This window comes from Limulus polyphemus, unplaced genomic scaffold (genome assembly GCF_000517525.1).
Source record: "Limulus polyphemus unplaced genomic scaffold, Limulus_polyphemus-2.1.2 Scaffold6516, whole genome shotgun sequence".
Lineage (NCBI taxonomy): Eukaryota > Metazoa > Arthropoda > Merostomata > Xiphosura > Limulidae > Limulus > Limulus polyphemus.
Window position 1 is genome coordinate 22,587 of NW_013672126.1, and position 12,629 is coordinate 35,215.

Here is a 12,629-nt window from a genome sequence, read left to right on the forward strand (position 1 = left end):
ATTAATACTTCTTGTTATTTGTCATAAACAATGAAAAGACTAATAGCTGCTGTACGGCCGAACGGACGGGAGTGTACGGTACGAGCAGTATACACACACACACACACACACATGTGTATATATATGTATATATATATATATAAACACATAATAACACTTTGATTTTGTTGTAACATTCTGATGAACTGTATGTGCTTTGATTACTTGTTTACATATATCTGTGTAATGAAACAAAGGTAACTATAGCATAAATTTCTTGTTATAGGCACAGAAGAAGTGCTGAGTAGAATGTCATTCAAACAATATATATGCTTTTGGTGCTTTGCTCTCTCTCTCAAACAGAATACATATATATATATCCACACACATATATATATATGAACTAATGTATGGATTTTGCTCAGGTACATAACAAACCATGGACATTTAGCATGTTAAAATTTGTACAAAAAAATTAAAAGCTGTAACAGGAAATAAAACATATTCAGTTCACTCTCCCACCTAAAACTGGAAATTTGTATTATAGCTTAAACGAGTAGAATATCGAAACACAATGACAACTTAAACATGTATACAGACAACAAATTAGCTGTGAACATTGATACTATTATTTTTAAGTGCACTATGAAACATCATTTCTATCATAACTGCAATATTCATTGTTTTATAATGACTTCATTTTTATCAGTGGTTACAATGTATATTTTATAGTACTTGAAAAAATTTAGGAGTAAAGAAACATTAAGTTTGTCTATATTTAATAGGTTGAAAGATAGAGAACATTTTAAGAAAACTGATTTTTTTTGTCATTTCGTCAAATATGAAGTTTCTTGAAACAAACATCTTTTGTTATTGATTTGGTTCAGTCATATTCACTAACAAAACACGTCCATGCCATCTAGTGAGTTGTAAAGCAAGCAAATTAAATAATTACAATAACAAGATTATCATGTAATATCTGCTATCTAGTGACAATTTGTAAAATTACATTTACAATGTTAACAGTTCATAATATGATTGGTATTACATATTACTTCCATGATGTCTATCAAATTTATAATGACTATTGACAGTTATATATCTATAATGATAGACCATTATCAGATTTATGATTATACTAAAAAAAACTTACATAAATGTTAGTTCATTTGCCAATAAAGCATTGTATTCCAAAAATTATGATTATCAAAACAAGATAGTTGGCAAAATGAAATATAAAAATTTGGATATATATATTAGATATATTATACTAGAATTGTAGATTTATTCACAGTGAAACTGTATGCCAAATATTATGACTGTATGTCAAATCATTTAGAAATGACAATGGAAGTACAATCATGATTTTTACAAACTTTGGAGGCTTTCAGGGCATTTGAGTTGTAACTATGTTTATGAAAAAATTATCTTATTTTAAACATTTAATGCTCTATCAAAACATATATGATATATTACATATGATACTTAATACCATTCATAAAAAATGTTTAGTTAAAGTAAACTTTCATATAATTAAGCACAGTCATAACCTTTATCAGTCTGTGGACAGTAGGCACTGCTTGTCAAACAACAGAAACAAACTAAGTCTTAAGCAAGTCAAAATTTATACAGTAGGTAACACTGGCCTAGACTTGACTTTATTAAGATTAGAAATTGAGACTTTGGTTATGCAGGCAACCATTTACAGTATTACACATTTATTCCTATATAAATTATACAAAAAATGCTGTGGCAATGTAATCAAGGCCCCGTGTATTGTATGGTCCTGATGTCATTCATTTTTTATTAAGATACTTGGGGGACAACAGAAATTACTGAGGTTAATTATAATATTAATGTTAGTTTTGTTTTAAATTTTCTTGTGTGACTTGTATGTTATTATGGACCTTGTAAACAAGTCATGAATCCAGAAACAAAAAGATGTTTAAAGAAAACAGTAATGTGATACTGGAAGTGTTTTAGATAGCAGGGGGAAACAAGATCCCTAGTTCATCACATCAGTAATGCACTCTAGAAAAGGAAAACCATGATAAAAGTTTTGTTTACAAAGCTCAAACTTTTACAGTAACTCTTTATTTTATGATTGTCTCATATACAAATTATTAGTTTCATTTAATATTTTCTTTCTATTTGTTGTAGTATTAATACTTCTTATGTTATTTGCATAAACATGAAAAGCTAATGCTCTAAATATCAAAGAAATATTGGGTGGAAAGTTATCAGTAAACAGTATTTAACATTTTATGTACCAAATAACTTTTCAATGAATATCTTTTAAAAATTTAAAAATTTTCTGAAAAGAAATTTACTGTTAAATATTCTAATTACAATTACACTCTGCTAGCCCTATAAAAATGTAATTTAAGGGAAATCAGAAGTTCCATTTTGAAAGAAGAGACAACAGACTAACAGAAATATCTATGAAGTTAGTGTTCTAACGTATACAAATTTGAAATCTTATCTCAGTACAATATAGCTGTTTTGACTTTGAAATGGAGAATACAAGCATTCAAACTTAATTGCAAATAATTTTTAAATGCTTAAAGCTCTATAATAACTATTCAAATATATATATATATATACATATTGTTTACTTACATGAACCAGCATAAAATGACTTTAAAATCTTACTTGTGTTTTGTATTCTGTCATCTGGAGAATACACACAATCTTTTATCAGGAAAATGATCTTGTGATAATGGTATACTAATTTAGAAATATGGAAAAGTTTTATGATCAGCTGTATACATTTAATCTTAGCAAGTGTTCAGAAACAAAACCTGGTTGTAGGTATATTTGGATTCTCTTATCTAAACATCAGCTAGTTGATACAAGTTTATAAGTATGGTTGGCTTCTTTCAGTTGCTGTTGCGGATATACTAGTTTACTTTCCACCTGTAATTCTCTACTGGATTTTCTGCAAGCATCCATCCAGACCGAGAGACAAGGTATCCCCGTTTATGTGATATTGTTACAGTTGTATAAACTTCTGAAGCTAAATAAAGAAAACAAATAAAATTTGTGTACAATATTTTTATTCACATATATTTATTTTCTTTCATTGCAAAATATTGTTTGTAGCTATGTAGCTTTTGTTATTTAAAGTCAGAATGTTAAGGAAGCTGTCTTCCACACTTAAATATATACAAAGTTTGTACAGATAATATTTTTTAACACCTATCTGGGAAGATGAGAGCCTTCATTACCTAATCTGAGAAAGTACATTTCATATTACAAAAGAAATATTAATGTTTTTGTCAGTTACAAGCCAAACAATGCCACTGTTTTTAGAAATATAATTTTTTAGTTGTAACATTTTTTGTGATTTTAAAGAACCGTTAATTAAAGCATGTTAGTTTTCAAAAATTACATGTTTACTTGATAATGTTAGGTTATATTCATAATTTTCAAGTCTTTAAGCACATAAGATATTTGGGTAACTAGATTCAACTTTAAAGCACTATATTTTAGAATCTGAAGGTCCAGTCAATGTGCAACTGACCTTGATTTTTTTGTAAGGAGAATTCTGTAAACATCGCAGGAGACTACATCTCTATTGTGTAATCTTATTTCAGTTTTGTAATAATTAATTTCTGTATATGTTGATGAGCATCATATTAACTTTATGCGTGGCCCAGTGCTTGCTATGCTTCATTTATCTGTGTGTTAGTAGAAACTGTGCTTGAGTGATCTCTGTTGAGTTTTGAAACATAACTGAGACAAAGTGGCTTAGTGGCAAAACAGTGAGATAAGTAAAGGCTAGTAATTAAGTAATAGATTGTTTGTTAATAGGAACATTTTTTCATCTTTAGGCTATTTGTGCAACATTAATGTTGTTAGTTCCTGGCCTCATTCTGATTGACCATGGTCACTTTCAGTATCCTTTTTTTAAAGATTAAACATGGTAGGATCCAAGTTATATTAAACTTTAATATCAAAATTTCTGATGATCATTTCTTTCAAATTAAACTAAAACTGCTGGTTAGGATTAAAGACAGCAGTACATACAATGAGGTTAAATATTAACTTCAGGCTTATTACTTTGTATCATGCTTAGATAGTTCACAAGCTAATTAAGTTACTTCATCTGGATTAACAAAATTATCAGATTTTGCTAGTTTATAATCTCAGTTTTTAACTCCAGAAACAAATAATTTACCAAAAAATGTGAATTATAACATTCCAGATTTAGAATTAGTTATGTGAATTGTATCTTTTGTATGCTTATGTAAATTAATAACATAATCTAGTTTTGGGTATATTTAATATTTAGAAACACCAGAACTTAAGAATTAATTATTCTAATTCTGTTGCTTATAAGCTAATTCAATTCCTTTTTTCAAATATTTATTTTCTTTGACATGGTATTTAGATATAACTGTGTTAGCTTAGGACTGACACTTTGGGCCATTTTATTTTTGTCCCAAGGATACGATCTTTTAGGTGCTGCTTTCTTTGTCTTTGCCTTAAATTACAAACATATGGAGCTTTACCATGCTCTTCCTTTTTTTTGTTACCTGCTAGGAACCTGTAATCGAAAAAAGTTTCTAGAGGGGTGAGTATTTTTTTTCTTGATAAAACGTAAAAACAGTTATGACTACTGCATTTAAAATATTTCGTTAAAAGTCAGTTGAAAATGGGCAGACTTATCAAAAATACAAAAATTCTTTCCTGGTTGAGTTACTCTCACATTGTCAACAAACATATGACTAAGATTCTGAATATTCTTTACACAGTGCAGAACATTAATCAACTGACATATAATTTATTGTGTTCGTGTCAGGTGGATTTATATAACCCTTGCTTTATCACCATAATCCAGATTTTCTTGTTGACAGTCATGCTGTTAACTTTGCTACAATGAATGTGGAAGGCAACGTTAACTCTGTTGTAAATACTTCCAACAACATTGGAACTTTTACAACCTATTTGGAGGATTTACTCTTGCATTCGAATGATGAATGTATTCTGGCTGTTAATGTCAAATTGTTTGCTAGTGTCTCATTTTTACGATCATATGGACACTCATGATCTTGAACTAAATCAACTTTTGCTCAAGCCCATATACATACACACTGTCTGCTAGCCCTAATCTTAAAGATGTTTCTGCTGCTTTAGTTCCATTTTCTCTCAAGTATTTTCTGTTTTACATTTTGAACCAATTTCTGTTACACCTGAGTGTGATAATGTTATGTTAACTCTTTCAACCCGGGCTTGGTCCCTGGGACTGAACTCGTAACCATTTTGTGCTTGTTGTAGTTTTTATGCTATAACTTTTAAATTAGTAAGCAAATGTTAATGAAATCTGGCAGTTTATCAGTAAAGATTACAATGCTTTCATTTGCAAAATATCTAATTTTATTAAGTCTTAAGGTTTGTAAAGCAATGTTTCTTTTTTCTTTTTTTTTTCACATCTTGCCTATCTATCATGTAAAGTAAATTTCATTTTAACATTAAAAATACTTTTATGCATCAGAATATTTTTAAATTTCATATGTGAAATCTTTATAATGTCCAGATAGTTATTAAACATTTCTTAAGAAAAAACTTTATATTTTATCTGTTATTTTCAGTAATTAATCTCTGTATGGGTTTGGTAAATTTGGCCGATCTCACAACCACCACAAGAAATTAGGAAATAAACATAAATTATGCATCTTTCATTCTAGAATGACAACAAATTATAACACGAAAACATAAACGTTTAGATTAAATGCTTAAATTTCATAACATTGTACATTTATATATATTTATTACTTTATTATATTGACCATTCAGCCATGCCCAGCTAACAATATAGAAGTCACAATAACTTGGCTCACATGCACTCATGTTACCATATCAAATAACATAAAACTGACTTTTGTCTTGGCTGTGTTTTAGTAGACTAGTATTTTGTAAAATACAGTCACATTTCAATTATTATACATTATATATGTATATAGATTATTGCCATTTTGAAACAAGTTCTTAAAGTTATTTTTCCTAAAACATAGAACAGTAAATAAAGAAGTAAAGCAAACAATTATCTCTTCTAGTTATGATATTTGTACTCGGTTGCTGCTTGATGTAGGTTGCTAAGCCTTTAAACATTTTGCATATGGAGGATATGAAACAAAATATTTTTTTTAGGTTTTATATATACTTTTGAATAACTAAAAATCATAAATTATTACATAAATACAATAGAATTGTACTATAATTAATCAAACTTAGTAACTAAGCTGTATTTGGGTCTAAAAAAATATGAAATTTCAAGCAGACTAAAGATACAACCTACCTCATTGAAATCTTGGTTTAAAAGAAAGAAATGGTGCTAGTGTCATTAGAAAGGCTGAGAAACCACTAGGGGACATTCTGAGCTTCCGATTGGTTATTCATGTCATATGTAGAAGTGAGTATATATAAGGGAGCATTTTCAAAAATGGAAGGAGATGAGCGAGGTACCACTATGTTTGATTTATTACGTGAGCAATATCTTAGAAAAAAATAGAAAAGATAAGACTTTCTTATTTTGTATTCTAGCTTGTCAATATTTGTAATTTGAGTTTCTAATTCTTATGAAACTCTACTGATCTCCAGTTCTAAATCCAAGTTCTCTGGCAATGGATGCTCTGTGTCAATCTTGGGAGAACCTCTGCTTTTATGAATACCCTCCACTTTGCATTCTTTCCAAGATCAGTTGTTTAAAATGTCACTGCTCCAACTGAGCCTGCTTAACCATAGTTTCCTCTATTATGTCAACTTTCTCACAAAGAACCGTGGGATTATCGTGTATGACCATCTTAAAATGACATTGAACATCTATTTCATAACTGGTTGTGTTTCAGTCTTTCTTTGAGAAAGTTCTCTTGAATTTCTTAGGACCTTGCTCCTGTACTCTAACAAATTATCTTTGTTTATTGGAGTGTTTTCATACATCTTTAAGTGAACTAGTAACAAAAATTTAATTCTCAAATTGTTGGGATTTAGGGATGGGAAAATATCAGAAACTAGAGAGTATTTGGAATGGGAGGGAAATCTGCATTACCCATTTCTTCATTCCACCACTCGTACATTACACTCACAGGGTGGGTGCATACATATATGTTTGGTGGTTGAATGCAGGAATGGGTAGTGCAGATTTTCCTCCCATCCCAAATGCTCTCTAGTTACTGATCTTTTTCCATCCATATATCCCAACAATTTAACAATAAAATTTTTTGTAACTAGTTTCTGCATTTTTTACAAGTCAAAGTCTTGGCTTCCAGTTGGGCTGTAACTTCTAGGTGAAAGGCACCATTTCATCAGTTTATTCTGTTCTATTCTATAGGGAGCCATAATATAATTTATAGACATTACTTTTTGAAGCAAGATAAGTTATGACCAGGATACTGCACAGTTCAGTAAGGAGTATACAGTAGATTATCTACTTCCATATAATGCACATAGTGGCTTGCTGATCAGAGACCATGGTTAGTGCTTTGGGCTGTATCTAACCTATCATGGATCACTTGCTGCTCTAGGTATGAAAAGGAATATCCTAAGCAGTAGTGAAGTGTTTTGGTGTGCAGGATAGTTGTTGGCACACTGTGGTTTATGAGTTAGAGCTAACAGAGATGAATGGAAAAGATCATTGTTTTTGCAGCCAAAGCAGTTTTGTACTTGATTAGTGAAGGGCTTTTATTCTCTATCCCTTTGGCTGGATTTTGCTGACGTCCTGGCTATTGTACCAAATGTACAGGCTGTCATTTTTTTAACCAGACCCATCCCTACATAGGGATTGCTGTTGCGCTCCCGATTTTGAGTTACATCTCATCAAAATTCACCATTTGGCTATGATTTTAACATCCCAATTGCAGTACCCTTTTGTGGATGCTCTAGATTCCAGAATGTAAAAAAAAAAATTGAATATGCTCTTAAAATTTTCTTTACATCTTTTTTGCCTTTGGTTGTGGTTCTTGAAACTAAGTGGAATCCTTAGCAGGTGAGTTATTCTCTGTTCCAGAACCCACATTCCTAATGAGAATGATAAACTAGATATTGTTACTAAGCCCAACATTCCTTAAGAGGCATCTGGCTCCTGAAATCATTTTATATATGAAAATTAAATAAAATTTTAAACAAGGTTTCTATATTATATGAGACTGTGTTTGAATGGATTCGTCCAGTCAGTACTCGTATATTACATCTACATCTGTGATTTTCCTAGTCAAAATTCAAACCTCAACACTAGTGCTACATGAAAAGGTGGTGCCCTCTGGAAGTGGACAGAAAATACCATCTGGTAGCTGTTTCGGCAGGTACCTTCCCACTTCTGTGTGCATGTCTTCATGTAGCAGTTGAGAGAACAGAGGTGAGAGGATAATTCTCCATGTGATGTCTTGTAGCTCTATCAAGATAGGAAACACCTTACTGCTTTATATTTGTCTTTTTTAACTTATTTAGTGTTCCCATTGCACTGTCCTCAAGTTTTACAGCCCATCTTTGGGTGTGCTTGGGTCTTCATGTAGCAGTTGAGAGAACAGAGGTGAGAGGATAATTCTCCATGTGATGTCTTGTAGCTCTATCAAGATAGGAAACACCTTACTGCTTTATATTTGTCTTTTTTAACTTATTTAGTGTTCCCATTGCACTGTCCTCAAGTTTTACAGCCCATCTTTGCTGGTTCTTTTGGATTCTCCTCAAATACTCGCTGACTGGATAGGTTTTGTACTTGGCCATTCTTATTGGGTGTGGTTCTGGATTATTTTCATCTCTTCTGATGATCCAATGGTACTTTTGGTTCTTTCCAGTCCTCCCCTTCATCTCAGTATGGATAGTCTGGCTTTTTATATTTCAGTAGGAAGTTTGGCTATTTTGAATTATATATTTTTATAATTAAAATTAATTTTAAAAAGGTACTTACTCTGAAATACATTCCTACCTACCACCCTACAACTGAGATATGTAATGTCCATCACGACTTCAACTACAAAATCTGGATTATGGCAGAGAAGCAGAGCTTCTGTACTTACTTCTGAAACCAGTACAATAAGTCACATGGAAGGTGGCTGAATAGAGAACTGTGAGTAAATTGGCACATGCTCTATATTGTATCAAGGTCATTTGGGATTTTAGTCTCTGGTTTGTTGATAGCAGCTCATCAACGAAAAGCTTTTCATACTTCACAGGTGTGAAATTCTCTATTAATTCTAAAAAATAAAATTAAAAATATTGATCTCATCAATTGTTTCTGTCTGAGATTAAACATTTAATTGTATAGTGTTGCATTTACTATGTCTGTTGTTACCAAAGTAAGATATGTATAATTGTGATTAATGACTGAACTTTTAAGTAAAATTTATATTTTTTATATTTGAAAATAGAGCTATATTAACTTTTTTAATGTTGTACAAATCTCATGTGCTGTTAATCACAACAACTAGATGACCTTAAAAGTTAGGAGACAAGTTGTCATGTGTCTGTAAAATTAGTGAAAAAAAAAGAAGGTTCATAATTTGCATTTTAGTATATTTGATGAATGTAGGTTTGGTTTTAAGGGATGAGACCAAGGTCACCTTTTCTTTTCAAAGCTTATCATTTGAAAGTGTCGTAGATGTTAAACTTTTAAGTTATTTTATTGGTCAGCAAGTGATGAATGTGTTTCGTAGAATTCATTAAATATTTGTATTTTTGGTTCTACTTTAAACAATGTCTTAGATACTAAAATAAACTTTTTCACAGCATTTTGAAAGTTCTTTTACTGGGAGCTGTGGTTATTGGCACTACTGCACTCTGTTGGGCACCATTTCTAACAAAACTTGACACATCTCTTCAAGTCCTTAGAAGGCTTTTCCCATTTGACAGAGGCCTTTATGAGGTAGTTATAACTTGTATGTACATTCACTTCATATGATTACAAACTTTAACAACTTTCCATGTCATGCATGAAATTGTTAAACAACATTTTAGAAAGCTTTGTTTTTACTTGTACATATAGATGAGTTGTGATCACCCATGTCAAAGTGAACATCTGTATGAATTTTCACTGTTAAGGAACAAAATGAGATATTGAAATGAACAAGTTTTATTACAGTATTATTGTGTTCATAACATATCCTTTATTATAATTTGTATGGCTCTTTCAACTATAAGGTGTACAGTCAGTATAAATATTGTAAGCATTTTTGGTATTGAAATATTTTAACAAAATAGATAAAGAAGCTATTCAAAAATTCAAGAGGAAATTATTCTCTTGCAGGGTATGTGGTAAACAGTTGCAAGCCTTAAATAAGACCCTGTGGAGTATATTGTGTACACAGATTGATATATTTAACATCAGCTTTACCAAAAATATTTACTATTATGCTTTTAAGTTTTATTCAATTTAATATTGCATTTTTACTTGCAGGACAAGGTAGCAAACTTTTGGTGTGCTCTTTCAGTAGCTGTGAAGTTGAAATCAAGGTTTTCAATTCCAAGTCTAGCCTACATCAGGCAGGTTTTAATTATTGTTTACTAACTTAATGCTAAATATGTTGTTGTATACATTTTTTTAATAAGGTTTTATTGTAGTTTAGGATGAATTTTTAGTCATGGTTCATAGGCTCTAAGTGTTTTTTTTTTGTTCTTCAAATACAAACTTTTAACTCATAGCTCTGTCATATTTTGACTAATTTGAGAACTGACTACAGTTTTGGACTCAAGAGGTCAAACCCTTTCATTAATATATTTCACCATGCCCAATGTCACTTAGATTAATTTATTGTAATCCTGCCTAGAAGAATCTCAATATGAGGGTAGGCTGGTAGAGATCATGATGACTAATAAAATCAAATTGGGTTTACGCACACCCCATGCTTGGTATTGCTGGTGCTAATAGAAAAAAGGAAAAAGATCTCTTACATTAAATTACTCTAATCCTGCCTAAAAGAATTTCAAGTGCCATGGCTATTGAGTATACCATTCTGTTACTTTTGATTTTATAAATCTCAGAATTTTGAATTTGTTAAGATTATCTTAGTTAACATTTTCGTATAGTAATGTTTTTTGATTGAAGTGCTCCATTAGAGAAAAAAATTTCAAATTTTTATTATACTTTATAAACATGTTATTTTGGTAGTGCATATATGATTGGTTTCTTTTAGAATATTATCACGTTATAGTAAGGTGCGTTGATGAATCTCTTCTACCTAATTTGTTTGAAACAACTGCAGGGATGGCTTCTTCTAGAAAATTGAAAATGAGTAGCATTCCCCAAATGCAACCTTTAAACAATTTCCCCAACTGAACCTTGAAGTTATTGTTTACTGGTATTGTTCAGGCCTACACAGTTTTTTCCTCTCTCTGAGTGAAAATGTTGCGCATAATATACATTCTTAATATTAGGTGAATTGGCTAGACAAAGCTTAGTGGCTAGAATACTCAGTCTATGCATCCAAGGATTCATGAATTATGACCTGTTGCTGCAAAAATGCACTATAGATTTCTGGATAATGGGTGTGTTTATAAGACTGATGGCAAATCACACTATCCAAATATCTATGAATAGCCCAAGATTTAGAGATGAGTGCTGTTGACTAGCTGCTTTACCTCAACAAACCTTATCAGTTCACAATTAAGGATGGCAATTTGCAGGTAGTCTGTTTTTGAATAATTCTTTTAATATTATTGGTGTAGTGCAAATTGACAGATATTTCAGTAATATGTTGTATAAGACACACACACTTTCGGTAATTTAAACCTAAGAGGCACCTTATGTGACACATGAGATAAAAGTTCAGAATTGCCAACTATTATATCAAACTGTTGACAAGTCAGCAGCATTTGCAGTCTATATGGCTACTTTTAACTGAATAACAAGATTGTCACAAATATGTACCATGAGTTCACAGCTGAAGTAATTGAACTGATATTAGTTTTAAACTATTAAACAGTTTCTTATTTATATGAAGATTCAACACTTCAATGATCATAATTAAGATAACATCTTAGCATCTCTACAATATTCTAGTTTCAGCTAAGTTAAAAAAATTTAACAAAGAAAAGTCAAGTAAAACATACAACGAAATTACAATTATTAATTAGGTAATATTTTTATAAGTCATTATGGATATCAGTCATTAACTCTGTTAAATTGGATGGTGTACAAGCCACACATGTGCTGTATCTGTCACCCTAAAATGATGATCAGAGGGTCTCAGAACAATATTAATTCATTCTTATCAATCTGTCCACCATACCATTAATTCATTTACAAAGAAACTGGCATCTGTGAGGGTCATTGTTAATCAAAGAAGGTATTTCCTGAGCACCAATTTGATTTTAAGCTACATGATTGATCCTGCTGTTGAAAAAATTAATATAACATCTTAAATTATATACTTTTCCTTTATTTTCTGATTTTAAGAAATACAAAACTATAAAATAAAATTACCATGCAATGTTATTTGATGCAGTAAAGAATTTTAATACAAGTATTATATACACCTGGAAAAAGTTAAGCACCCCCGTGTTTTTTTCAAGTGATTCAGATTCGACGTTCTTGTGACTGATTATAAATTACCATTCAATCTAAACGTGTTTATCAAATGAAATTATGCATTATTGGGCACAAGAAACCAAGATTTTCACGCTTAAAATTATCTTTAATAAGTATTGTCAGTGAA

The 12,629-nt window shown here is 30.9% G+C and overlaps 1 protein-coding gene across 1 annotated transcript in view; it reads left to right on the forward strand.

Moving 5' to 3' along the window:
- LOC106473809 (dolichyl pyrophosphate Man9GlcNAc2 alpha-1,3-glucosyltransferase-like) overlaps window positions 1-12,629 on the forward strand; it is a 37,411-nt gene that overhangs the window by 19,215 nt on the left and 5,567 nt on the right. The window contains exons 5-9 of the mRNA XM_022402194.1: window positions 2,863-2,948; window positions 3,813-3,877; window positions 4,373-4,555; window positions 9,706-9,841; window positions 10,373-10,458. Coding sequence (XP_022257902.1) covers window positions 2,863-2,948; window positions 3,813-3,877; window positions 4,373-4,555; window positions 9,706-9,841; window positions 10,373-10,458 — 556 coding nt within the window. The remainder of the gene's footprint in view (window positions 1-2,862; window positions 2,949-3,812; window positions 3,878-4,372; window positions 4,556-9,705; window positions 9,842-10,372; window positions 10,459-12,629) is intronic.